Source organism: Bos javanicus, chromosome 15 (assembly GCF_032452875.1).
Source record: "Bos javanicus breed banteng chromosome 15, ARS-OSU_banteng_1.0, whole genome shotgun sequence".
In the NCBI taxonomy this organism is placed as follows: domain Eukaryota; kingdom Metazoa; phylum Chordata; class Mammalia; order Artiodactyla; family Bovidae; genus Bos; species Bos javanicus.
In genome coordinates this window covers 16,715,524-16,740,145 of record NC_083882.1, presented here as the reverse complement: position 1 = coordinate 16,740,145, position 24,622 = coordinate 16,715,524, and the positions used below count along the sequence as shown (strand labels likewise).

The 24,622-nt window shown below is 37.3% G+C and overlaps 1 protein-coding gene across 2 annotated transcripts in view; it reads right to left on the bottom strand.

Annotated features, from left to right (window-relative positions):
* Positions 1-24,622, bottom strand: part of GUCY1A2 (guanylate cyclase 1 soluble subunit alpha 2) — a 600,412-nt gene that overhangs the window by 149,096 nt on the left and 426,694 nt on the right. For both annotated transcript variants that reach the window (XM_061440208.1, XM_061440207.1), the window contains one exon: positions 18,736-18,879. In XM_061440208.1, coding sequence (XP_061296192.1) covers positions 18,736-18,879 — 144 coding nt within the window. The remainder of the gene's footprint in view (positions 1-18,735; positions 18,880-24,622) is intronic.

Sequence of the window (24,622 nt, the reverse complement as noted above, 5' to 3'; positions counted from 1 at the left end):
ATCATTTTGGTCATCACCTTCTGTACAATGTTATCAATCTCAACCCATAGTAATTTCAGCAGTCTGTCTACCAGATCTAATCCCTCAAATCTATTTATCACCTCCAGTGCATAATCATAAGGGATTTGTTTTGGGTCATACCTTAATGGCTTAGTTGCTTTCCCTATTTTCTTCAACTTAAATCTTAATTTTGAAATTAGGAGCTCGTGATCTGAGCCACAGTCAGCTCCAGTTCTCCCTTTTGCTGACCATATAGAACTTCTCCATCTTCATCTGCAAAGAGTATAATCAATCTTATTTCAGTGTTGACCATTTTGTGATATCCATGTGTAGAATCGTCTCTTCTGTTGTTAGAAGTGGGTGTTTGGTATGACCAGTGCATTCTTTTGTCAAGACTCTGTTAGCCTTTACCCTGCTTCATTTTGTACTCCAAGGTCAAACTTACCTGTTAGTCCAGTTATTTCTTGACTTCCTACTTTTGTATTCCAATCCCCTATCATGAAAAGGACAACCTTTTTTTTTTTTTTTTGGTGTTAGTTCTATAAGGTCTTGTAGGTCTTGTCTTCATAGAACCATTCAACTCCAGCTTCTTCAGCATTAGTGGTTGGGGCACAGATTAGGATTACTGTGATAGTCAATGGTTTGCCTTGGAAATGAGCAGAGATCATTCTGTCGTTTTTGACACTGCACCCAAGTACTGCATTTCTGACTCTTTCTTCACTATGAGGGTACTCCAAATTTTTTAAGGGATTCTTTCCCACAGTAGTAGATATAATGGTAATATGAATTAAATTCTCCCATTCCCCTCCATTTTAGTTCACTGACTCCTACAATGTTGATGTTTACACTTGCCATCTCCTGCTTGACCATGTCAGGTTAACTTGATTCATACATAGGACATAACATTGCAGGTTCCTATGCAATATTGTTCTTTAAAGTATTGGACTTTACTTTCACCACCAGATAGGTACACAACTAAGAGTCACTTGCACTTTGGCCTAGGCTCTTCATTCTTTCTGGAGCTTTTTCTCCACTCTTTCCTAGTAGCATACAGACTCTAAGTATTGCTTTTTGATTCTCCATGCTCATGTCACTATTTGGAGGGAAAGGCGCATGCCAAATGCTAAGAAGTCTCTTCTTAAGTATGAAAAAGAAATCCTTAAATTGTTAAAGGCAGTATAGGATGCTAAAGAAATACTTGTGGTACACTGTAAGGGACACCAACCTCTAGCTTCTGGGTTAGAAAATGGAAAGGGAAATCATTGAGCTGATGAGAGACAAAGAGAGCAGCTTGTAAATTAATAGACAGCATTCAGGCAGTTTTAAAATTCCCAAGCCTAGTAGAAGAAATGCTACAAACTTGCTACTCCAAGGAAGAGGAGGACTGGGCTAAAAGCAGAGGATTAATAAATCAAAGAGGATGAAAGTGAAAGTGAAGTCGCTCAGTTGTGTCTGACTCTTTGAGACCCCATGGACACCAGGATCCTCTGTCCATGGGATTTTCTAGGCAAGAGTACTGGAGTGGGTTGCCATTTCCTTCTCCAAAATAAAAGGACTGTGATTCCACAAGTCCAACAGTAAAAACTAATTAAGGCTTTACACAAAACTTTCCATTATGAATATGAAGTTTTTGGAATTTGTTAATATATTTGTTTATGGGAAGGGAAATGAAGACTGTGGTGGCACAGATCACCAAATCATGTGACACATACTTACAAAATAACCCTAAAACTTTGCCACTTCCCCCTGTATTAGTTAAACCTGTTCAACACGGAGGAAGCTATCTAGGAGAGGATTGGCAGATTGATTCCACTCAAATGCCCAGGTCCCAAGGATATAAATATTTGTTATTGATGGTAGACACATTTACAAGTTGCATAAAGGCATTCCCTATATGAACTGAGTGGGCTTCAAAAGTAACAAAAAATTTACTTAAGGAAATAATCCCTTGGTTGGATGGCATTACTGACTCGATGGACATGGGTTTGGGTGGACTCTGGGAGTTGGTGATGGACAGGGATTTCTGGCGTGCTGTGGCTCATGAGGTCTCAAGGAGTCGGACACGACTGAGCAATAGAAATGAACTGAACTGAAAGTCAGGAACAAGAAAAGGTGCCCATTCTCACCACTACTATTCAACAGAGTTTTGGAAGTTTTAGCCACAGCAATCAGAGAAGAAAAAGAAATAAAAGGAATCCAGACTGGAAAAAAAGAAGTAAAACCCTCACTGTTTGCAGATGACATGATCCTCTACATAGAAAACCCTAAAGACACAACCAGAAAATTACTAGAGCTAATCAATGAATACACTAAAGTTGCATGATATAAAATTAACACACAGAAATGCCTTGCATTCCTATACACTAACAGTTAGATAACAGAAAGAGAAATTAAGGAAACAATTTCATTCACCCTTGTGACGAAAAGAATCAAACACTTAGGAATACATCTACCTAAAGAAACAAAAGACCTACATATAGAAAACTATAAAACATTAATGAAAGAAATCAAAGATGACACAAATAGATGGAGAAATATACCATGTTCATGAATCAGAAGAATCAATATAGTGAAAATGAGTATATTACCTAAAGCAATCTATAGATTCAACACAGTCCCTTTCAAGCTACCAATAGTATTTTTCAGAGAAATAGAACAAATTATTTCACAGTTTGTATGGAAATACAAAAAACCTTGAATAGCCAAAGCAATGTTGAGAAAGAAGAATGGAACTGGAGGAATCAACCTGCCTGACATCAGATATACAACAAAGCTACAGCCATCAAGACAGTATGGTACTGGTGCAAAGAAAGAAATATAGATCAATGGAACAAAACAGAAAGCCCAGAGATATGTCCATGCACCTAAGCACACCTTATCTTTGACAAAGGAGGCAAGAATATACAATGGAGAAGAGACAATGTCTTTAACAAGTGGTGGTGGGAAAACTGGTCAACCACTTTAAAAGAATGAAACTAGAACACTTTCTAACACCACACACAAAGAAACTCAAAATGAATTAAAGATCTAAATGTAACACCAGAAACTATAAAACTCCTAGAGGAAAACATAGGCAAAACACTCTCTGACATAAATCACAGCAGGATGCTCTATGACCCACCTCCCAGAGTAATTGAAATAAAAGCAAAAATAAACAAATGGGACATAATTAAACTTAAAACCTTTTGCACAACGAAGGAAATTATAAGCAAGGTGAAAAGACAGCCTTCAGAATGGGAGAAAATAATAGCAAACAAAGCAACTGACAAAGAATTAATCTAAAAAAATATACAAGCAGATCCTCCAGCTCAATTCCAGAAAAATAAAAAACCCAATCAAAAAATGGGCCAAAGACCTAAACAGATATTTCTCCAGAGAAGACATAAAGATGGCTAACAAACACATGAAAAGATGCTCAACATCACTCATTATCAGAGAACTGCAAATCAAAATGTACCAGAATGAGGTACCAACTCACGCCAGTCAGAATGGCTGCTCTCAAAAAGTCTATGAACAATAAGTGCTGGAGATTGTGCAGAGAAAAGGAAACCCTCGTACACTGTTGGTGGGAATGCAAACTGGAGAACAGTGTGGAGATTCCTTAAAAAAGTGGAAACAGAACTGCCATACAACCCAGCAATCCCACTGCTGGGCATACACACCAAGGAAACCAGAACTGAAAGAGACATATGTATGTCAACATTCATTGCAAAGCAACCTAGAGGTTCATTGGCAGATGAATGGATAAGAAAGCTGTGGTACATATACACAATGGAATATCACTCAGCTATTAAAAAGACACATTTGAATCAGTTCTAATGAGATGGATGAAACTGGAGCCTATTTTACAGAGTGAAGTAAGTCAGAATGAATAACACCAATATAGTATGCATGCATGCATGCTAAGTTGCTTCAGTCGTGTCCGATTCTGTGCGACCCCATAGACAGCAGCCCACCAGGCTCTCCTGCCCCTGGGATTCTCCAGGCAAGAGTACTGGAGTGGGTTGCCATTTCCTTCTCCAATGCAGCAAAGTGAAAAGTGAAAGTGAAGTCGCTCAGTCGTGTCCAACTCTTAGTGACTCCATGGACTGCAGCCTACCAGGCTCCTCTGTCCCTGGGATTTTCCAGGCAAGAGTACTGGAGTGGGCTGCCATTGCCTTCTCCCAACCAATATAGTATATTAATGCATATATATGGAATTTAGAAAGATGGTAACAATGTCCATATATGCAGGACAGCAAAAGAGAGACAGATATAAAGAAAAGACTTTTGGACTCTGTGGGAGAAGGTGAGAATGGGATGATTTGAGAGAATAGTAATGAAACATATATATTTCCATATGTGAAATAGATCACCAGTCCCAATTTGATGCTTGAAATAGGGCACTCAATGCCAGTGTGCTGAGACATCCCTGAGAGATGGGATGGGGAGGGAGGTGGGAAGGGGTTCAGGATGGGGGACACGTGTACACCCATGGCTGATTCATGTCACCATATGGCAAAAACCACTACAATATTATAAAGTAATTAGCCTCCATTTAAAATAAATAATTAAAAAAAAAAAAACTCCCCAAAAATAAAAGCCCAGCTTCACTGGGGAATTCTATCAGACATTTAGAGAAGACTTAATGCCTATTTTTCTGAAACTCTTCCAAAAAGTTGCAAAGGAAGGAACACTTTCAAACTCATTCTACGAGGCCACAATCACCCTTATACCAAAACCAGGCAAAGACAATATGAAAAAAGAAAATTACATGCCAATATCACTGATGAACATAAATGCAAAAATCCTCAACAGAATTTTAGCAAACAGAATTCAACAACACATTAAAAAGCTGATACACCATGATCAAGTCAGGTTTATTCCAGGGATGCAAGGATTCTTCAATATATGCAAAGCAATCAATGTGATACACCGTATCAACAAATTGAAAGATAAAAACCACATGATCATCTCAACAGATGCAGAAAAAGCCTTTGACAAAATTCAGCACCCATTTATGATAAAAGTGCTTCAAAAAATGGGCAAAGAAGCAACCTACCTCACTATAGTAAAGGCCATATATGATAAGCCTACAGAAAACATTATTCTTAATGGTGAAAAACTGAAAGCATTCTCCCTAAGATCAGGAGCAAGACAAGGGTGTCCACTCTCACCACTATTATTCAACATAATTTTGGAAGTCCTAGCTATGGCAATTAGAGAAGAAAAAGAAATAAAAGAAATCCAGATCAGAAAACAAGAAGTAAAACCCTCACTGTTTAAAGATGACATGATACTATACATATAAAATCCCAAAGAAACTATCAAAAAATTACTAGAGCTAATCACTGAATTCAGCAAAGTCGTAGGATACAAGGTCAATACACAAAAATCACTTGCATTCCTATATACCAGCAATGAAGAATCAGAAAGAGGAATTAAGGAATCAATACCATTCACCACTGCAACAAAAAGAATAAACCTACCTAAGGAGACAAAAGACCTGTATATAGAAAGCTATAAGACACTGATGAAAGAAATCCAAGATGATGTAAACAGATGGAGAGATATTCCATGTTCCTGGGTAGGAAGAATCAATATTGTGAAAATGACTATACTACCAAATGCAATCTACAGATTCAGTGAGATCTGTATCAAATTACCAAGTTCATTTTTTCACAGAACTAGAACAAAAAATTTCACAATTCATATGGAAACACAAAAGACACCGAATAGCCAAAGCAGTCTTGAGAAAGAATGGAGCTGGAGGAATCAACCTTCCTGACTTAAGACAATACTACAAAGCTACAGTCATCAAGACAGTATGGTACTGGCACAAAAACAGAAATATAGACCAATGGAAAAAGATAGAGAACCCAGAGATAAACCCATGCAGAGATGGGTACCTTATTTTTGACAAAAGAGGCAAGAATATACAGTGGGGCAAAGACAGTGTCTTCAACAAATGGTTCTGGAAAAACTGGACAGCTATGTGCAAAAGAATAAAATTAGATCACTACCTAACACCAAACACAAAGATAAACTCAAAATAGATTAAAGACTTAAATGTAAGATCAGTTCAGTTCAGTTCAGTCACTCAGGCATGTCCAACTCCTCGTAACCCCATGGACTGCAGCACGTCAGGCCTCCCTGTCCATTGCCAACCTCTGGAGTTTACTCAAACTCATGCCCATTGAGTCGGTGATGCCACCCAACCATCTCATCCTCTGTCCAGAGACTATCTCTTAGAAGAGAACATATGCAGAACATTTGATGACAAATCACAGAAAGATTTTCTATGACCCACCTCCTAGAGTAGTGGAAATAAAAACAAAAATAATTAAACTTAAAAGTGTTCCACAGCAGAAGAAACTACAAACAAAGTGAAAAGACAAGCCTCAGAATGGGAGGAAATAATAACAAAGGAAACAACTGACAAATAATTTCCAAAATATACAAACAGTTCATACAACTAAATACCAGAAAAGCAAACAATCCAACGAAAAAGTAGGAAACGAACCTGAAAAGACATTTCTCGAAAGTAGACATACAAATGGCTAACAAGCACATGAAAAGATGTTCAACATCACTCGTTTTTAGAATGAAAATCAAAACTACATTGAGATACCACCTCACACCAGTCAGAATGGCCATCCTCAAAAAGTCTACAAACAATAAATGAGGAGAGGGTGTGGAGAAAAGGGAATACTTGCATTGCTGGTGTGAATGGAAACTGATACAGCCACTATGAAAGACAGCATGGAGATTCCTTAAAAAGCTAGGAATAAAACCACCATGTGACCCAGCAATCCCACTCCTAGGCATATAGCCTAAGGAATCCAAAATTGAAAGACATGTACCCCAATGTTCACTGAAGCACTATTTACAATAGCTAGAACATGGAAGCAACTTATATGTCCATTGACAGATGAATGGATAAGGAAACTGTGTATATATGTACATATTTACAATGGAATACTACTGATCCATAAAAAGGAACACATTTCAATCTGTTCTAATGAGGTGGATGAAAGTAGAGCCTATTATACAGAGTGAAGTAAGTCAGAAAGAGAAATATAAATACCATATACTGACACATATACATGGAATCTAAAGAGATGGCACTGATGAATTTATTTTCAGGGCAGCAATGGAGAAACAGATACAGAGAACAAACCTATGGACATGGGGGTAGGAAAGGAGGGAGAAGGGGAGCTGTATGGAGAGAGTAACATAGAAACTTAAAATACCACATGTAAAATAGATAGCCAATGGGAATTTGCTATACGACTCAGAGAACTCAAACAGGGGCTCTGTGACAGGCTAAAGGGTGGGATGGAGAGGTACAATAGGAGTTGTACCTATGGCTGATTCTTGTTGATGAATGACAGAAAACCACAAAATTCTGTAAAGCAATTATCCTTCAATTAAAAAACTAAAAAAAATAAAAATAAAAAGTTATATTAACAAATCCCACTGCAATAAATAATAGAGGGATATTCTTCTTGGTCCACCTCTCTAGAGTTAAACCCTATAACTCAACCAACCAAAATGAGCGCACTTATTCTTATAAACCTGTTAACGATCTTAAGTTTCTGTTTAAAAGGCAATCATAGATGGGATATGCTGATCCTATCTAGGGAACCTACATGGATAAGTGATTTACTTACTCCTTGTTTTATTTATACCTCTCCTCTAGATATTGAGGTGTCACATTTGCTGGAAAAACATCGAAAAATCCCACTCTACAGCCTCCAAAACAGATAAATACTTAGTTAAAATTTCCATTTAAAAAATAAATAAATAAAAATTATAAGATGGTATATGATTATTAGCTTAGTTCACAATGTTGCTTCCATAAAAGCTGAAGAGAGTTCAAATGTTTTCCTACTTTGGGCTAAGTCTTATGCAGATTTTACTGATAACTCTAACTGCTGAATATGTGGTCAACTTCCCCTTTCCAGCAGCTCTGGATTGCCATGGTGGGTCTCCCAACTCCAGCATGCTGATTGGTTAGTTTTAAGACATTTAATTTTAGAAGAAAAAAATGCTAGTATGATCCTCCAAGAGAAAATCCATCACTTTATGGGATCACTTTTCCTGGCCTGTAGCTTCCACCATATAAAATCCTGGACATTCTATGCAATTTTCATATAGTAAGACAGTTTCTCAGGCTCACTGGAAAGCCTACCCTAAAGTTAAAGACAAAACCAAAAGTCTATGGGCTGGAAATATATTCCAAATTTTGGACAGGTTTATTTGGCTCATTACAGGATATGGTAGACTAAATGATAGAACTCTTTTTCGCCGGGAGCAGAAAGATCACTCTTGGATAAACAAAGAATATTTTACTAGAAATATGGGATGGTTACCTAGGGATGACTGTCACCACATCACAGTTCTAAAAGATAATGAATGGTTTAAAACAAACTGGGAAAGGAGGTTTAAAACACACTCTAGGATTCTCTTGGGCCCAAGGACATATGTTAACTTCTTTGAGTCACTCTCCAGTCAACCTCCTTATGATGTGTGCTAGATGGACTTGGTCTGTCATTCAATAGTACGATCATTTAGCCAACATCCTTATGCCAGGACTAGGTTTTGAAAATGTAGTTCACATTGAGGCTCTAACAAAATTTATTCAAGGAGCCTTCCATGATAGAAATAATGCCAAATCCCTCTAAATGATGAAATGTCTCTAATGAGAAAAGCTGTTCTATAAAAGAGGATGGTCTTGGACATCATTACAGCTTCTTAGGGAGAGACCTGTGCTATCATCAAAACAAAATGTTTCTCTTTCATTCCAGATGAATCTATTAATGTATCTCAAATGTTAAAACATATGCACACACAAAAAATTGAGGCCTTACATAACCCATAACCCTCTTTCTGATTTGGGAACTGTTCTGGGAAAATGGCTTGGATCTCCAAAATCCTGATTACAATCTCTTTTGATGACCCTTCTAATGTTCACTGTTGTGTTTCTTTTGATCTGCATCTTTAACAGACTTATAAAATATTTACAGAGTGCTTATAGAAAAGATAATTTGAGTATTATAAACTGAATAAGTAAAATAGTATATTCTCTGGTAATATTTAAAATTAGAATTTTAGCCAATCAATTTTACACTTATTGATTCAAGGACATAACAAAACATTTGCAAGCAATTATAATTGATAATTCAAGTTCCTATTTCCTATCATGATAGGTGCCTCAATGGTGTGTAAAACCATATAAAATTTGTAATTTGTTTTTTCAAAATTTGAGAGACTTGGGGAATTTTCCTTTGTCTTGAGCAAGTATTGCAACTCAAATAACTTAAATTTATAAAGCCTAAAAACTTAGATAGTTTGAAATAAACAGTCAACTGATCACATATAAGCTACTGTAACAATCAAACTTGTTTAATGAAAGATTCTTCCAATAAGTTTAGAAACATGCCCATGGAAACAAGTTAGTAGCCAAATCAAAATCAAATAAAAATGACAAAAAGCAACTCTAAACTTTGCAAATAATATAAATTAGTAATGAAGCTAAAATTGAGAGGGACAGAATAAAGAGACAAAGTAGGGTAATCTCACTAGGGAACTATAAGTAAAGGGAAAAAGTATGGGAGACTCCTGTAAGTTGAGCTTTACTTAAGAAAGCAGCTTTGTTTAACCACAAAACCAAGCAAGCTTGCTTAGCAACAAAGCATTCAGCAGACGCAAGAGACATGACCCAGAACAATAAAGTAATGTGACACAAAACCCACATTCTGCCTACAGAGCTCAGTAGTTAATGACCCCTAGGATATGCTCTCTGCACACATAAGAAACAAGACTTTATGGAAAGGTAATATTTCAAAGTAAAGATTCTTATTGTACTGAGACTTAAAATATTTTTTCCATAGTTCCATGATAGTTCAGGCTTGACCATCTAGGGCCAAGAAACTGGTGGAGTTGATGATAAAAGTGTGACATCTATCTACTTAAGAATAAAGAAAAAAGTGGTCTTTTCTCCTTCCCCACTTTCCCTTCGATTCTAAAACTGTAGCCCAGGTTCTCAGGTGCACCCTCTCATCCTCCACTTGTAAACATCACAAACATCCTATTCTAATAAATAACTTCTTATCTATCACTTTACCTCTTGCTGAATTCTTTCTGTGCTGAGACATAAAGGACTAGAGCTCCTTGGAGCTCCCTGAAATGTCACTAAATGATTTCAAAATGATTAAGGGGATTTTAATATTTTGAATTCTCTGTTTGAATCCTTATTAAACCATTATTGGCATGCCCTCTTCTGATTTGATAAAGTAATTCATAGTCAGACCAGTTTCACATCCCCAAAAAGAAAATATGGATGAGCACACTGTAAAACTCTATTCCTTTGGTTTGGTTCTATAGTAATTTAAGTTTGCTTTGACAATGCTGCATCAATATAAACATTATATCTCCTATAAAAGAAAACCCAACATAGAAAAACAATCCCAAATGATAAATTTGCTGAGCTGGTAGCCTTGAAAATGTAAGATGTGATATCAGTTCAATCTGGATTGTGTATTTTTGCCATTTGCTTCACATTTGAGACATCATTCCTCTTTTTTGTTTGTTTTCCTGGCAGTGGTAGGAGTGTCAGTCACACGTGTAAATACTTCAATAATTACGTTGAGGGAACTTAAACTTAGATTTAAAAAAAATTATTGCTCCATGCTTTTCTGTTTTCACCATTGTTGGGAGTGGTTTGAAAACCATTTCTCCACATTTAAAAAATTTCAAATGTAAACATACATGTACACATTTAGCGTGTGTTATGCTAAGTCACTTTAGTCGTGTCCGACTCTTTGCAACCCTATGGACTGTAGCCTGCCAGGCTCCTCTGTCCATGGGATTCTCCAAGCAAGAATACTGTAGTGGGCTGCCATTTCCTCCTCCAGGGAATCTTCCTAACCCAGAGATTGAAACTGCGGCTTGTGCGGCTTCTGCATTGCAGGTGGATTCTTTATTGCTGAGCCACCAGGGAAGCCCCACACATTAAGCATAGTAATAAAATTAATAATTTTGCTATAATCTCTATATTAATCTTCTTTATTGCATGCTCCTTCATCCAATCACTGTATTTCTTTTCCTAGAAGATAAGCAACATCTTGAATTTTGTATTAGTCACTTCTCACTTTCTACTTTCTCCATCAAGGTATTTCAAAATAACATATTTTTCATCTTTCTAGTTTCTAATTTTAATTCAATAAAATAATACTATAGCATTGTTTATAATACTATAAACAATACCATAGCATTTAACCAGAAATCAAATTGCCAACATCTGTTGGATCATAAAGAAAGAGAATTCCAGAAAAACATTTACTTTTGCTTCATTAACTATGCTAAAGCCTTTGAGGGTGTAGATCACAACAAACTGGAAAATTCTTAAAGACAGGGGTACACCAGACCATCTTATCTGCCTCTTGCAAAACCTGTATGCAGGTCAAGAAGCAACAGTTAGAACCGGACTTGGAACAAAAAACTGGTTCCAAATTGGGAAAGGAGTATGTCAAGACTGTATATTGTCACCCTGCTTATTTCACTTCTATGTTGAGTTCAGTTCAGTTCAGTTTAGTTGCTCAGTCATATCCGACTCTTTGCGACCCCATGGATTGCATCACGCCAGGCCTCCCTGTCCATCACTAACTCCTGGAGTTTACACAAACTCATGTCCATTGAGTTGGCGATGCCATCCAACCATCTCATCCTCTGTTGTCCCCTTCTCCTCTATGTAGAGTACATCATGAGAAATACGGGGCTGGATGAAGCATAAGCTGGAATCAAGATTGCTATGTGCTGTATGCTGTGCTTAGCCGCTCAGTCATTTCTGACTCTTTGCAGCCCCATGGACTGTAGCCTGCCAGGCTCCTCTGTCCATGGGGAGTCTCCAGACAAGAATACTGGAATGGGTTGCCATGCCCTCCTCCAGGGGATCTTCCCAACCCAGAGATCGAACCCAAGTCTTCCACATTGCAGGGCATTCTTGCAACCGTCTGAGCCACTGAGATTGTGGGGAGAAATATCAATAACCTCAGATATGCAGATTACACCACTCTTATGGCAGAAAGCAAAGAGGAATTAAAGAGTCTCTTGAAGGTGAGACTGAAAAAGCTGGTTAAAAACTCAACATTCAAAAAATGAAGATCATGGTATCTGATCCCACCACTTCATGGCAAATAGATGGGGAAACAATGGAAACAGTGAGAGACTTTATTTTCTTGGGCTCCAAAATCACTGTGGACAGTGACTGCAACCATGAAATTAAAAGACGACTGCTCCTTGGAAGAAAAGCTATGCCAAACCTAGACAGTGTAGTAAAAGACAGAGACATTGCTTTGCTGACAAAGATCTATATAGTCAAAGCTATGATTTTTCCAGTAGTCATGTAAGGATGTGAGAGCTGGACAATCAAAAAAGCTAAGTGCCAAAGAATTGATGCTTTCTAAACTGTAGTGTTGGAGAAGACTCTTCAGAATCCCTTGTCAGCAAGGAGATCAAAACCTGTCAGTCCTGGAGGAAATCAACCCTGAATATTCATTGGAAGGACTGATGCTAAAGCTGAAGCTCCAGTACTTTGGCCACCTGATGCGAAGAGCTGACTCGTTTGAAAAGACCCTGATGCTGGGAAAGATTGAAGGCAGGAGGAGAAGGGGATGACAGAGGCTGAGAGGTTGGATGGCATCATTGACTCAATGGACAAGAGTTTGAGCAAACTCTGGGAGATGGTGAAGGACAGAGAAGCCTGGTGTGCTGCAGTCAATGGAGTCACAAAGAGTCGGACATGACAGAGTGACTGAACGATGATGATTCTTCCATCACTTGCTTCCTTTGCACAATATTATGTTTTTGACATCCATCCATGTTGATGTTCAGTAGCTGAAGCCATTCTTTTTCCTTGCTGTAATAGTATACCGAGGTATAATGTATCATCGTTTATCCATTCTATTTTTAAATGGATATTTATCTCAAGACTCTTTGGGGCCTTTATGAAAGTATCATTGTGAATAATATTGTGTGTGACTTCTCCTGCATACGCACACCAACTTTCTTTGAGCAAACATTTGAGAGAGGGATTACTGGGTTGTAAGAAAGGCACAAGTTAAACTCTACTAGTTAATGCCAAGCAAATCATACCATTTATACTCCCACCAGGTTTGTATGAGACTTCCTGCTACTCCAATTCCTCAGCAATAAAGTCACTGTCAGACCTTCAAAGTTGTGCCAAACTCATATGTAGGAAAGCTACATTATAGTGTTATTAATATGTCTAATGTGAATGCTGATGAGATTAACCAATGATATTTTATTACTTTTATGTATTGCAAAAAATTATCCTAGCTGTGGTTAACTTTTCATTCTCTATAGGTGTTCTTTGTCAAACAGGAAGGTTTTAGTTTTAATGTAGTAAAATTTATCCATATTTTCTTTTATGGTTTGAAAGTTTTTGGCCTGCCTAGTTTCCAAAAAGTTCTCTACTCTTATTCAAATTTCTAATTATATCATATTGTATGCAAATGTCAAATCATTATGTAGTACACCTTAAACTGACATGTTGTATGTTAATTATAGTTTAATAAATAAATCACTGAGTTTATAAATTCCTAATTATAAATTAATAATTGTATACTACAGCCTATAATATTTAATCCACCTGTAATTGACTTATGTGCATACACAGGAAGTAGGGATGCAATTACATATTTTTTAAACATGGATAACAAATTGGCCCCCAAACATTTATTGAATAGACCATCTTTTCCCTACTGATGAATGTCACTGTTGTCTTTTATCGTGTCCTCTTTTTCTCTCATGCACTACAGTCTCATCGTTGCTCAGTCACTCAGTTGTGCCTAACTCTTTGTGACCCCATGAACTGTAGCACACCAGTGAGAGGGTAACAGGCAGGAAGGCCAGGGGTCTCCAAATGGAGGAAATAGCCTGCAAGTGTCAGACATTTTTTATCTCTCTTAAGCGGCAGGAGGAAACAAACTAGCAATATTTTTTCCTTCTCTATACAAATTTAAAGGGAGGTTTCTCTTAAAATACTGTGTTGCCATAATGACACCTGGTTTCGCCTGAAGTTAGCTATTCTCGAGCCTAGAGATAACCAATGCCTTTTTCTTATGGAAAGGTTCATCTTAAGCTATGCTAATGTACTATGCCTTTACCCCAAACTCTGTCTCCAAGTCGGTTCGCCTCTTGGCCCAGAACCTACTTGACAAACCAGTATGGATATTGTTCCCCTAATCTATGTAAATGAAACTATTTGTATGGTGGTCTGCCCTTCTTCAAGATTCAAGTTAATCATTTTATGGCCCAGGATAAACCATTTGGCGGCAAGATTATCCCAAAATGCATCTTACGGGTGAGGGGCCTGGTGCCATTCTGAATTTTAAGACATTCCTTTCTTTCATTAACAGACTGCTAGTGACTATATAACATCCAGCTGAAGACTAGCAGGGGGGTACTCTTCTGCCCCCTTCTGATGCCTATGTCAGAAGCTTTCTCTATCTCCTTTATACTTTAATAAAACTTTATTACATAAAAGCTCTGAGTGATCAAGCCTCGTCTCTGGCCCCGGATTGAATTCTTCTCCTCCAGGGGCCAAGAATCCCGGTGTATTCGCGTGATTCAACAGCAACCTTTCACCAGGCTTCCCTGTCCTTCACCATCTCCCAGAGCTTGCTCAAACTCATGTCCATTGAGTCAGTGATGCCATCCAACCTTCTCATCTTCTACCACCTGCTTCTCCTCTTGCCCTCAGTCTTTTTGAGCATCAGGGTCTTTTCAGATGAGTTGGCTCTTTGCATCAGGTGGCCAAAGTATTGGAGCTTCAGTTTCAACATCTGTCCTTCCAATGGATATTCAGGGTTGATCTCTGCTAGGATTGACTGGCTTGATCTCCTTGCTGTCTGAGGGACACTCAAGAGTCTTCTCCAGCACCACAGTTTGAAAGCATCAATTCAGTGCTCAGGCTTTTTTTATGGTCCAACTCTCACATCCCTACATAACTAATGGAAAAACCATAGCTTTGACTACTGACCTTTGTCGATAAAGTGATGTCTCTGCCTTTTAATATGCTGTCTAGGTTTTCATAGATTTTCTTCCAAGGAGCAAGCAGTCTCACTAAGATATGTCTAGTTTTGTTAAAGTGTTTTGTATAGCAAAGGAAACCTTGGACAAAATGAAAAGACAATCTACTGAATGAAAGAAAATATTTGCATATAATATAATATAATATTTGAATATAATGATTGATAAGCAGTTAATGTATAAAATATATAAACAAAATATATAAACAGCTCATACAACTCAATGTCAAAAAATAAACAATTCAATTAAAAATGGGCAGAAAACTTGAACAGATACACTTCCATCAGGCATATGAAAAAAATGTTCAACATTCCTAGTCATTGGAAAAATGCAAGTTAGAACCACAGGGAGATACCACTTCATACTGGTCAGAATGGCTCTGATCAAAAAGACCACAATAACAAATGGTGAGGATGTTGAGAAAAGAGGACTGTTGTATACTGTTGATGGAAATGTGAATTTGTGTAGCAACTGTGTAAGACAGTTTGGAACTTACTCAAAAAATTAAAGATAGAAGTATCATATGACCCATCATTTCAACTCCTGGTTATATATAGCTAAAGAAAACCAGAACACTTATTTGAAAGGATATGTGCACCTCAGTGTTCATAGCAGCATTATTTACAATTATGAAGATAAGGAAATATTCTAAGGGTCAATCAACAGATTGTGGTATATATATACTACAGAATACTACTCAGACATAAAAAAAATGAATAAAATTTTGCCATTTGCTACAAAATGGATGGACCCAGAGGATATTATACTTAGTGGAATGTCATACAAATACTGTATGTTATTACTTGAATGTGAAATCTAAAAATTAAAACAAACTAGTGAATATAACAAAAAAGAAATAGACTCACAGACATAGAAAAAAAAAAAAAACAACTATTGATTACCTGTGGGGAGAAGGAAGAAGGGAAGGGAAAAATAGGGATAGGGGAGTAAGAAGTACACATTACTATGTATTAAATAAGCTGTAAGGATATAAAGTGGGCTTCCCAGATGGTGCTAGTGGTAAAGAACCCACATGCCAATGCAGGAGACATAGAGAAATGGATTCTAAGCCAGGGTCAGGAAGATCCCTGGAGGAGGGCATGGCAACCCATTCCAGTATTCTTGTCTGGAGAATCCCATGGACAGAAGAGCCTGGCGGGCTGTGGTCAATAGGGTTGCAAAGAATCTGACATGGCTGAAGCAACTTAGCACGCACAAGCATGCAAGGATATATTGTACAGCACAGGGTATATAGCCAATACCTTATAATAACTATAAGTGGAGCATAATCTGTAAAAATTGTGAATCATGTTATATACCTGAAAATAAGAAAATATTGCAAATCAACTGTATCTCAAAAAATATATACATATCCCATTATACACATTGCAGATGTATCATGAAATTAAGTACAAATGAAGTAAAACATTAAAAGTAAACTAAAATACTTTTTATTTAAAAAGTAAAAAAAACACATTAATGTAAAAAAAAGATATAGCTTTGAATTCCCATGATTTCTCTTTTGTAGAATTCTTTAAGATTACTGTGTCTGAGACCTGATTTGTGTCTTTCAATAATTCCAGAGAAATTTTCAAAAATATTTTCTCTATTATCTTCATGTGCAGGTAATTCCAACTGAACTTATGTCTCCTATATATTTTACATTCTTTTATTCATATTTCCCCATTTTTAATTCTCTGGACAAATTTATGTATATTTTCTTTAACTGTATCTAATCTGCTTCTAAACTAATCTACTGAGAGTATTTTTGTTTTGGTTTGCTTGATTTTTTATTTTTGTTTGTTTTGGTATAGTGTTGATTGCTTAGAAATTCTCTGGTTCATTTTCAAACCTAGCTTTTCCAGCCTTGGATTTTTAAGCTTCTTTTTATTTCTTTAATTATACTAAGTAATGTCATTTAGATTATGTACAATAATTTTGATATCTGACAACATTCCAGGTCTGTTCTCATCTCCTGTTTCTATTGGTTCTTACTCATAGCACTTTGCTTTCCTATGTGAGTGTGTGTTTTTTCCCCCTTTGTTTTATTTTGCTTTGTATTTAGTATTAGGCATTCATTTTTCAGAGAACTTTATCTGTGGAAATTCTTTAAAGAGTGAATTGAGGTTGACTTTCCTTGTGGAGGGATAGTGTTTTCTAGTGTCCTGTTATCACTTCTAATGATAGAGCACTTTAATTCACCTCTTAAATTTTGTTTATATATATAACTATAATATATATGTGTGTGTATATATATGTGTGTGTGTGTGTGTGTTCAGCAATATGCTTAGTAGTTTCCAAAAAGCTACTATTTGTAAGCTATTTAACACTACATTTTAATAATTTTATTCAGAAGGGTCACTCAGGGTATCTACTTTGCCATAGTGCCAAACTAGAAATGTATTCATATTTTGAGGTGTTTTCTGTATTTTTTGACCCATCATTGATGAACTGTTATTAAAGAGATGCCTTGAATTCAAGGTTACTTTGCCAAATACAAATTTTGGTTTATACATATTCATAGTAAAAGTATTTCTGGGATCTATCAGGTGCTTTCAGAAATATAGCTGGGTGACTTTATCCATTCTCAGATGTAAATCCCAACTGCAGACAGCTATCAGCATCAAAAAGAGTACAATACACTGGAAACTACATTTTCCAGCTTTTGATGTTTCCTCAATCTTGGGCTTGTCAACCACAAGTTGGCACTTGCCACGGGCACTTGCCATCGACCTCTATGAGGACTGAATCATGTGCTGCTGCAGCTGCTGATTTTCAACACTCTCTGAAGAGTTCAGGGTGGAGAGGAGAAACGAAGCACTCTGTGCTCAGGGAAAAACTGACCGGCAGATCTTCAGATAGCTATATATTTTCAGGAGCTGATTTTATTAGCCCAATTCTTGTATCTCATCATATCTACAAAAGCACTAAATTCCTTCATGGTGATGATTGCTCCTTGTGACTAGCAGAAATCATCTGCCAAAAAATATGTGCTCAATTGCATGTATTCCCCCATCACCAAAATCACATATATACTGACCTTTGCCCCTCCCTATTTGGAGCAGTTCCTCAGATCTATCTGAGGTGCTATATTCCAGTCTACAGTCCTCATTTTGCCTCAAATAAAACTAAACTCACAACTTTCATGTTGTGCTTTTTTTTTTAAGTCTGAAGGTTCCAACGTTCAAGCTCTGAAACAAAAAACAATTCAAAAGTAACCCTGAGCCCTGAGCTTCATAAGAACACCTGTACACTATGCACAGGAAGTTGTCCAGGTCCTCCAATTTCTCGCTTCTTATTTCTTGTTCTATGGATTATCTCTCAGGACCAATTCTCATCGTCAGCCTTCTTTAGTGGGGGTGAACTGTTCACTAACAGTGGGTTCCTTCCTAGGTTTAATCCTTTAACTTTTTTTCCCCCATGGTAATTTGTCTTCCTCACACTTTTTCCTATTCTGGGTGGGTCATATTTCATTTGTTCCTTTCCTGGATTTGTAAGTTATCTCTAGTAATCCCTCTTTCTTAAGCAACTGGCTTATCTAGATCTGTAAACTATAGTAAGTAGAATTCAGAATGGAATTTCTTGCCTTCTTCAGTTACAGGTGCATTACTATTCAAACAAAATTGTTGAGAGGCTTACCTGAATTGGTCTTCCATCAGGTGTCAACACCTCTTCTGAAAGTTCCATCATCTTCAGGGCCATCAGAGCAATGGGTTTAGCATGGCAAAGGCTTTTTCTGTGGAGCCCTGCAGCAACACAGTATGCATCACCTATTGTTTCCACCTGCAGCAATCAGACAGATTAAATGCAAATGTGTGATAATGAACCAAAACAGAAATATTACCTGTGATCACAAATGTTGCTGGAAAATATATCAGCAAAGCACCAGTAATTAAACAATTAGAAAACCTGAGTGTAATCATAGCAGAGTCAAATACTAATATCTAGAGCTGTTTGTTGATCAACATTATCACCATAGATGATCATTAAAACCAGAAACAACTAGAATATAAAATAATTATCCCCCACAAAAATAGGATTGTCACTATTTTGCCTGGAAAATTTCCAAATAATGACATTTTACAAATACACTCTCATCTCCTCAAGCCTTCAAGTAGACCTTCACTGGAAAGTAATTCTCTGCAGTTTTTCCAAAATACTCCACACATTTCTTAGTATTAAAAATTTTTTTTAAATTGAAGTATAGTTGATTTACAATGTTGTGTTAATTTAAGGTATAACTATGTTTGATATCAGAGAAGGCAATGGCAACCCACTCCAGTACTCTTGCTTGGAAAATCCCATGGACGGAGGAGCCTGGTGGGCTGCAGTCCATGGGGTCGCTAGGAGTCGGACACGACTGAGCGACTTCACTTTCACTTTTCACTTTCATGCATTGGAGAAGGAAATGGCAACCCACTCCAGTGTCCTTGCCTGGAGAATCCCAGGGACGGGGGAGCCTGGTAGGCTGCCATCTATGGGGTCGCACAGAGTCGGACACGACTGAAGCAACTTAGCAGCAGCAGCATGTTTGATATATCTATAATTTATTGTCTAGCCTATTCTTCAGTTCAGTTCAGTCATTCAGTTGTGTCCTGCTCTTTGGGATCCCATGCTTAACTCTTAATAATTCTAACACTGAACACTTCTTGAATTCATACTCTCTACCATTAATAGCATCAACTGCTTAACACACTTTATTTCATTTAATCCTCACAAATATCCTAAGTGGAAGAATTAGTATTGGTTATATTCTAGAGTACAAATTGAAGCACAGAAACCCCTCCATAATCTTACAATTAAAGAGTTTGCGGACACTGTTAAGAGTCTTTCCAGATCCTGTTGTAACTCTTTTTTAAATTTATTTTTTAATTGGAGGAAAGTTGCTGTATAATGTTGTGTTGGTTTCTGCCATACGTCAACATGAATCAGCCATAGGTATACACATGGGCTTTCCTGTAGCTTAGGTGGTAAAGAATTTGCCTGCAATGCAGGAGACCTGGGTTCAATGCCTGGGTTGGGACGATCCCCTGGAGAAGGAAATGGCAACCCACTCCAGTATTCTTGCCTGAAGAATCCCATGGACAAAGAAGCCTGATGGGCTACAGTCTACAAGGTCGCACAGAGTCAGACATGACTAAGTGACAAACGCTACTACTACAACTATACATATGTCACTTCCCTCTTGATCTTCCCTTCCATCTTCCACCTCATCCCATCCCTCTAGGTTGTCCTAGAGCATCAGTTTGAGCTCCCTGAATCATATAGCGAATTCCCACTGGCTATCTATTTTACATATGGTAATGTATATATTTTAATGCTACTATCTCAATTCTTCCCAGCCTCTTTCCCATTCTGTGTCCGTAAGTGTGTTCTCTATGTCTGCATCTCTATTGCTGCCCTAGGAATAGGTTCATCAGTATCAGTTTTCTAGATTCCATATATATGCATTAATATACAATATTTGTTTTTCTCTTTTTGACCTACTTCACTCTGCGTAACAGGTTCTAGGTTTATCCACCTCACTAAAAGTGGCTCAAATTTGTTTTTTATAGATGAATAACACTCCATTGTATAAATGTATCACAACTTTTTTACCATTCATCTGTCAAAGGACATCTAGGTTGCTTCCATGTCCTGGCTACCGTAAATAGTACCGCAATGAACAGAGTACAGTTGACTTTTCAAGTTATGGTTTTGTCAGGGTATGTATCGAGTAGTGGGATAACTGGGTCATATGGTAGCTTTATTCCTAGTTTTTAAAGAAAATTCCATACTGTTCTCCATGGTGACTGTATTAATTTACATTCTTAACAGTGTGTTGAGATTCCTTTTTCTCCACATCCTTCCCAGCATTTATTATTTGTAGATATTTTGATTATGGCCCTTCTGACTGGTGTGAGGTGATACCTCATTGTAGCTTTGATTTGCTTTTCTCTAATAATAAGTGATGTTGAGCATCTTTTCATGTGTTTATTAGCCATCTGTATGTCTTCTTTGGGGAAATGTCTGTTTTAGTCTTCTGCCCATTTTTGATTGGATGGTTTTTCTGATTTTGAGTTGCATGAGCTTCTTCTATATTTTAGAGATTAAGTTTTTGTCAGCTATCTCATTTACAATTATTTTATCCCAATCTGAGGATTATCTTTCATCTTCTTTATTGTTTCCTTTGCTGTGCAAAAGCATTTAAGTTTAATAATGATCCATTTGTTTAGTTCTGTTTTTATTTCCATTACTCTAGGAGGTAGGTCAAAGATTTTTCTATGGCTGTGTCAAAGAGTGTTCTAAGTTTTCCTCTAAGAAAATTTTTATAATTTCTGGCATTACATTTAGGTCTTTAATCCATTGTGAATTTATTTTTGTGTATTGTGTTAGGAAGTGTTCTAATTTCTTTTTTTTAATTTTTAAAAATTATTATTATTATTTTTACTTTGCAATATTGTATTGGTTTTGCCATACATGTACACCTATCCTACTCAAACTCTTCCAGAAAATTGCAGAGGAAGGTAAACTTCCAAACTCATTCTATGAGGCCATCATCACCCTTTTTTTTTTTTTTTTTTTATGTATAGCTATCCAGTTTTCCCAACACAGTTTATGGAGGAGACTGTCTTTTCTCCATGGGATATTCTTGCCTCCTTTGTCAAAGCCAAGGTGCTCAGAGATGTGTAGGTTTATCTTTGGGCTTTCTACTTTGTTCCATTGGTATATAGTTCTAGTTTTTTTGGTTTTTTTTTTTTCGCCAGTACCATACCATCTTGATGACTAACCTTGTAGTATAGTCTGAGGACAGGAAGATTGATTCCTCAAGCTCCATTCTTCATTCTCAAGATTGTTTGGGCTATTCAGGGTCTTTTGTGCTTCCATATAACAAATTTATTCATTTTTATGGCTTAGTAATATTCCATTGTACACATGTACCACAACTTCTCTAAACATTCATCTGTCAATGGACATCTAGATTGCTTCCATGTCCTAGCTATTGTAACTAGTGATGCAGTGAACACTGGGGTACATGTGCCACTTAGAATTGTGACTTTCAGGGTATAAGCTCAGTAGTGGGATTGCTAGGTCATATGGTATAATTATTCCTAGTTTTTAAAGGACTCTCCATAATGACTCTATCAGTTTACATTCCCACAAACAATGCAGAAAAGTTCCCTTTTGTCCACTTCCTCTCCAGCAATGACTGTTGGTATATTATTTGATGATGGCCATTCTGAATGGTGTGCTTAATCCTGATTTCATCATCCTCTGTGATTCTTAAATATTGTATTAAATCACGGTTAAAATTCCCCAAATTTCAAAGCATAGAACATGGTATAAAAGTTAGGAATAACTCATTTCTAGAGGAAAGTTTTCTAATTATCAAGGTAAATATGGTGACTAAATCCTAAAAAATCTAATATTTTAATTAGAGCAAAGTGATGAAATATTGTATTAAACATCCAGTTCCACTATCACCTTTTCTGTGAATCACTCCATGGCTCTTCCATTAGTTCATAGTAGCAAAACTAATCCTTTCTTTTACTTTCAACAACACTTTCCATACCTCTCTACTAGAGCTGTCATTAATCAATATGCATGTTTTAATCAATATGCATCAATGCATAATCAATATGTATCCCCAGCTACAAAATAAACTCAAAATGGATTAAAGACCTAAACATAAGGTCCTTAAGAAAAGGATCATGTATTTTAAATGTCTGTATTCATAGTGATCATCAATGTGTCTTAAATATAACTATTTAGTAAATATATACCAAAGATATACATAAATTTATTATATTTAACTATCAATATAATTAAAATAGTTCAGCTCAGTTCAGTCACTCAGTTGTGTCCAACTCTTTGTGACCCTGTGTACTGCAGCATGCCAGGCTTCCCTGTCCATCACCCACTCCTGGAGCTTGCTCAAACTAATGTCCATTGAGTCAGTGATGCCATCAAACCATCTCATCCTCTCTCGTCCCCTTCTCCTCTTGCCTTCAATCTTTCCCAGAATCAGGGTCTTTTCCAATGAGTTAGTTCTTCGCATCCGGTGGCCAAAGTTATCAGAGCTTCAGCTTTAGCATCAGTCCTTCCAATGAATATTCAGGACTGGTTTCACTTAGGATTGACGGGTTTGCTCTCCTTGCAGTCCAAGGGAATCTCAAGAGTCTTCTCCCACGCTGCAGTTCAAAAGCATCCGTCGTTTGTGCTCAGTTTTCTTTATGGTCCAACTCTCACATCCATACATGACTACTGGAAAAGCCATAGCTTTGACTAGATGGGCCTTTGTGGTAAAGTAATAAGCAATGTCTCTGCTTTTTAATATGCTGTCTAGGTTGGTCATAGCTTTTCTTCCAAGAAGCAAACATCTTTGAATTTCATGGCTGCAGTCACCACCTGCAGGATTTTGGAACCCAAGAAAATAAGGTCTCTCACTGTTTCCATTTTTTCCCCATCTATTTGCCATGAAGTGATGGGACTGGATGCCATGATCTTCATTTTTTGAATGTTGAGTTTTAAGCCAACTTTTTCACTCTCCTCTTTCACTTTCATCAAGAGAATCTTGAGTTCCTCTTTGCTCTCTGCCATAAGAGTGGTGTCATCTACATATTTGAGATTATTGATATTTATGCTGGCAATCTTGATTCCAGGTTGTGTTTTATCCAGCCTGGCATTTCACATGATGTATTCTGCATAGACTTTGAAGTCTTTGCATTGGAATTCCCTGGTGGCTCAGATGGTAAAACGTCTGCCCACAATGCGGGAGACTTGTGTTCAGCCCCTGGGTTGGGAAGATCCTTTGGAGAAGGAGATGGCAATCCACTCCAGTACGCTTGCCTAGAAAATCCCATGGATGGAGGAACATGGTAGGCTAAACTCCATGGGGTCGCAAAGAGTAGGGCACGATTGAGCAACTTCACTTCACTTTTAACTCTGCATAGAAGTTACATAAGAAGGGTGAAAATATACAGCCTTGACTTACTCCTTTCCCAATTTGGAACAAGTCTGTTGTTCCATGTCTAGTTCTAACTGTTGCTTCTTGACCTGCATACAGATTTCTCAGGAGGCAGGTAAGGTGGTCTGCTTTTCCTATTACTTTAAGCACTTGCCACAGTTTTTTTGAGATCCACACAGTCAAAGGCTTTAGCATGGTCAATGAAGCAGAAGAAGATGTTCTGGAATTCTCTTGCTTTTTCTTTTTTTAAAACTAATTAATTTATTTTAATTGGAGGTTAATTAGTTTACAATATTGTCGTAGGTTTTTCCATACATCGACATGAATCAGCCATGGGTTTACATGTGTCTCCTCATCCTGAAGCCCCCTCCCATGTCCCTCCCCTTCCCATCCCTTTGTGTTGTCCCGGAGCACCAGCTTTGAGTGCCCTACTTCATGCATCAAACTTACATTGGTCATCTATTTTACATATCGTAATACACATGTTTCAATGCTATTCTCTCATATCTTCCCACCCTTGCCTTCTCCCACATAGTCCAAAAGTTGGTTCTTTACATCTGTGTCTCTTTTGCTGCCTTG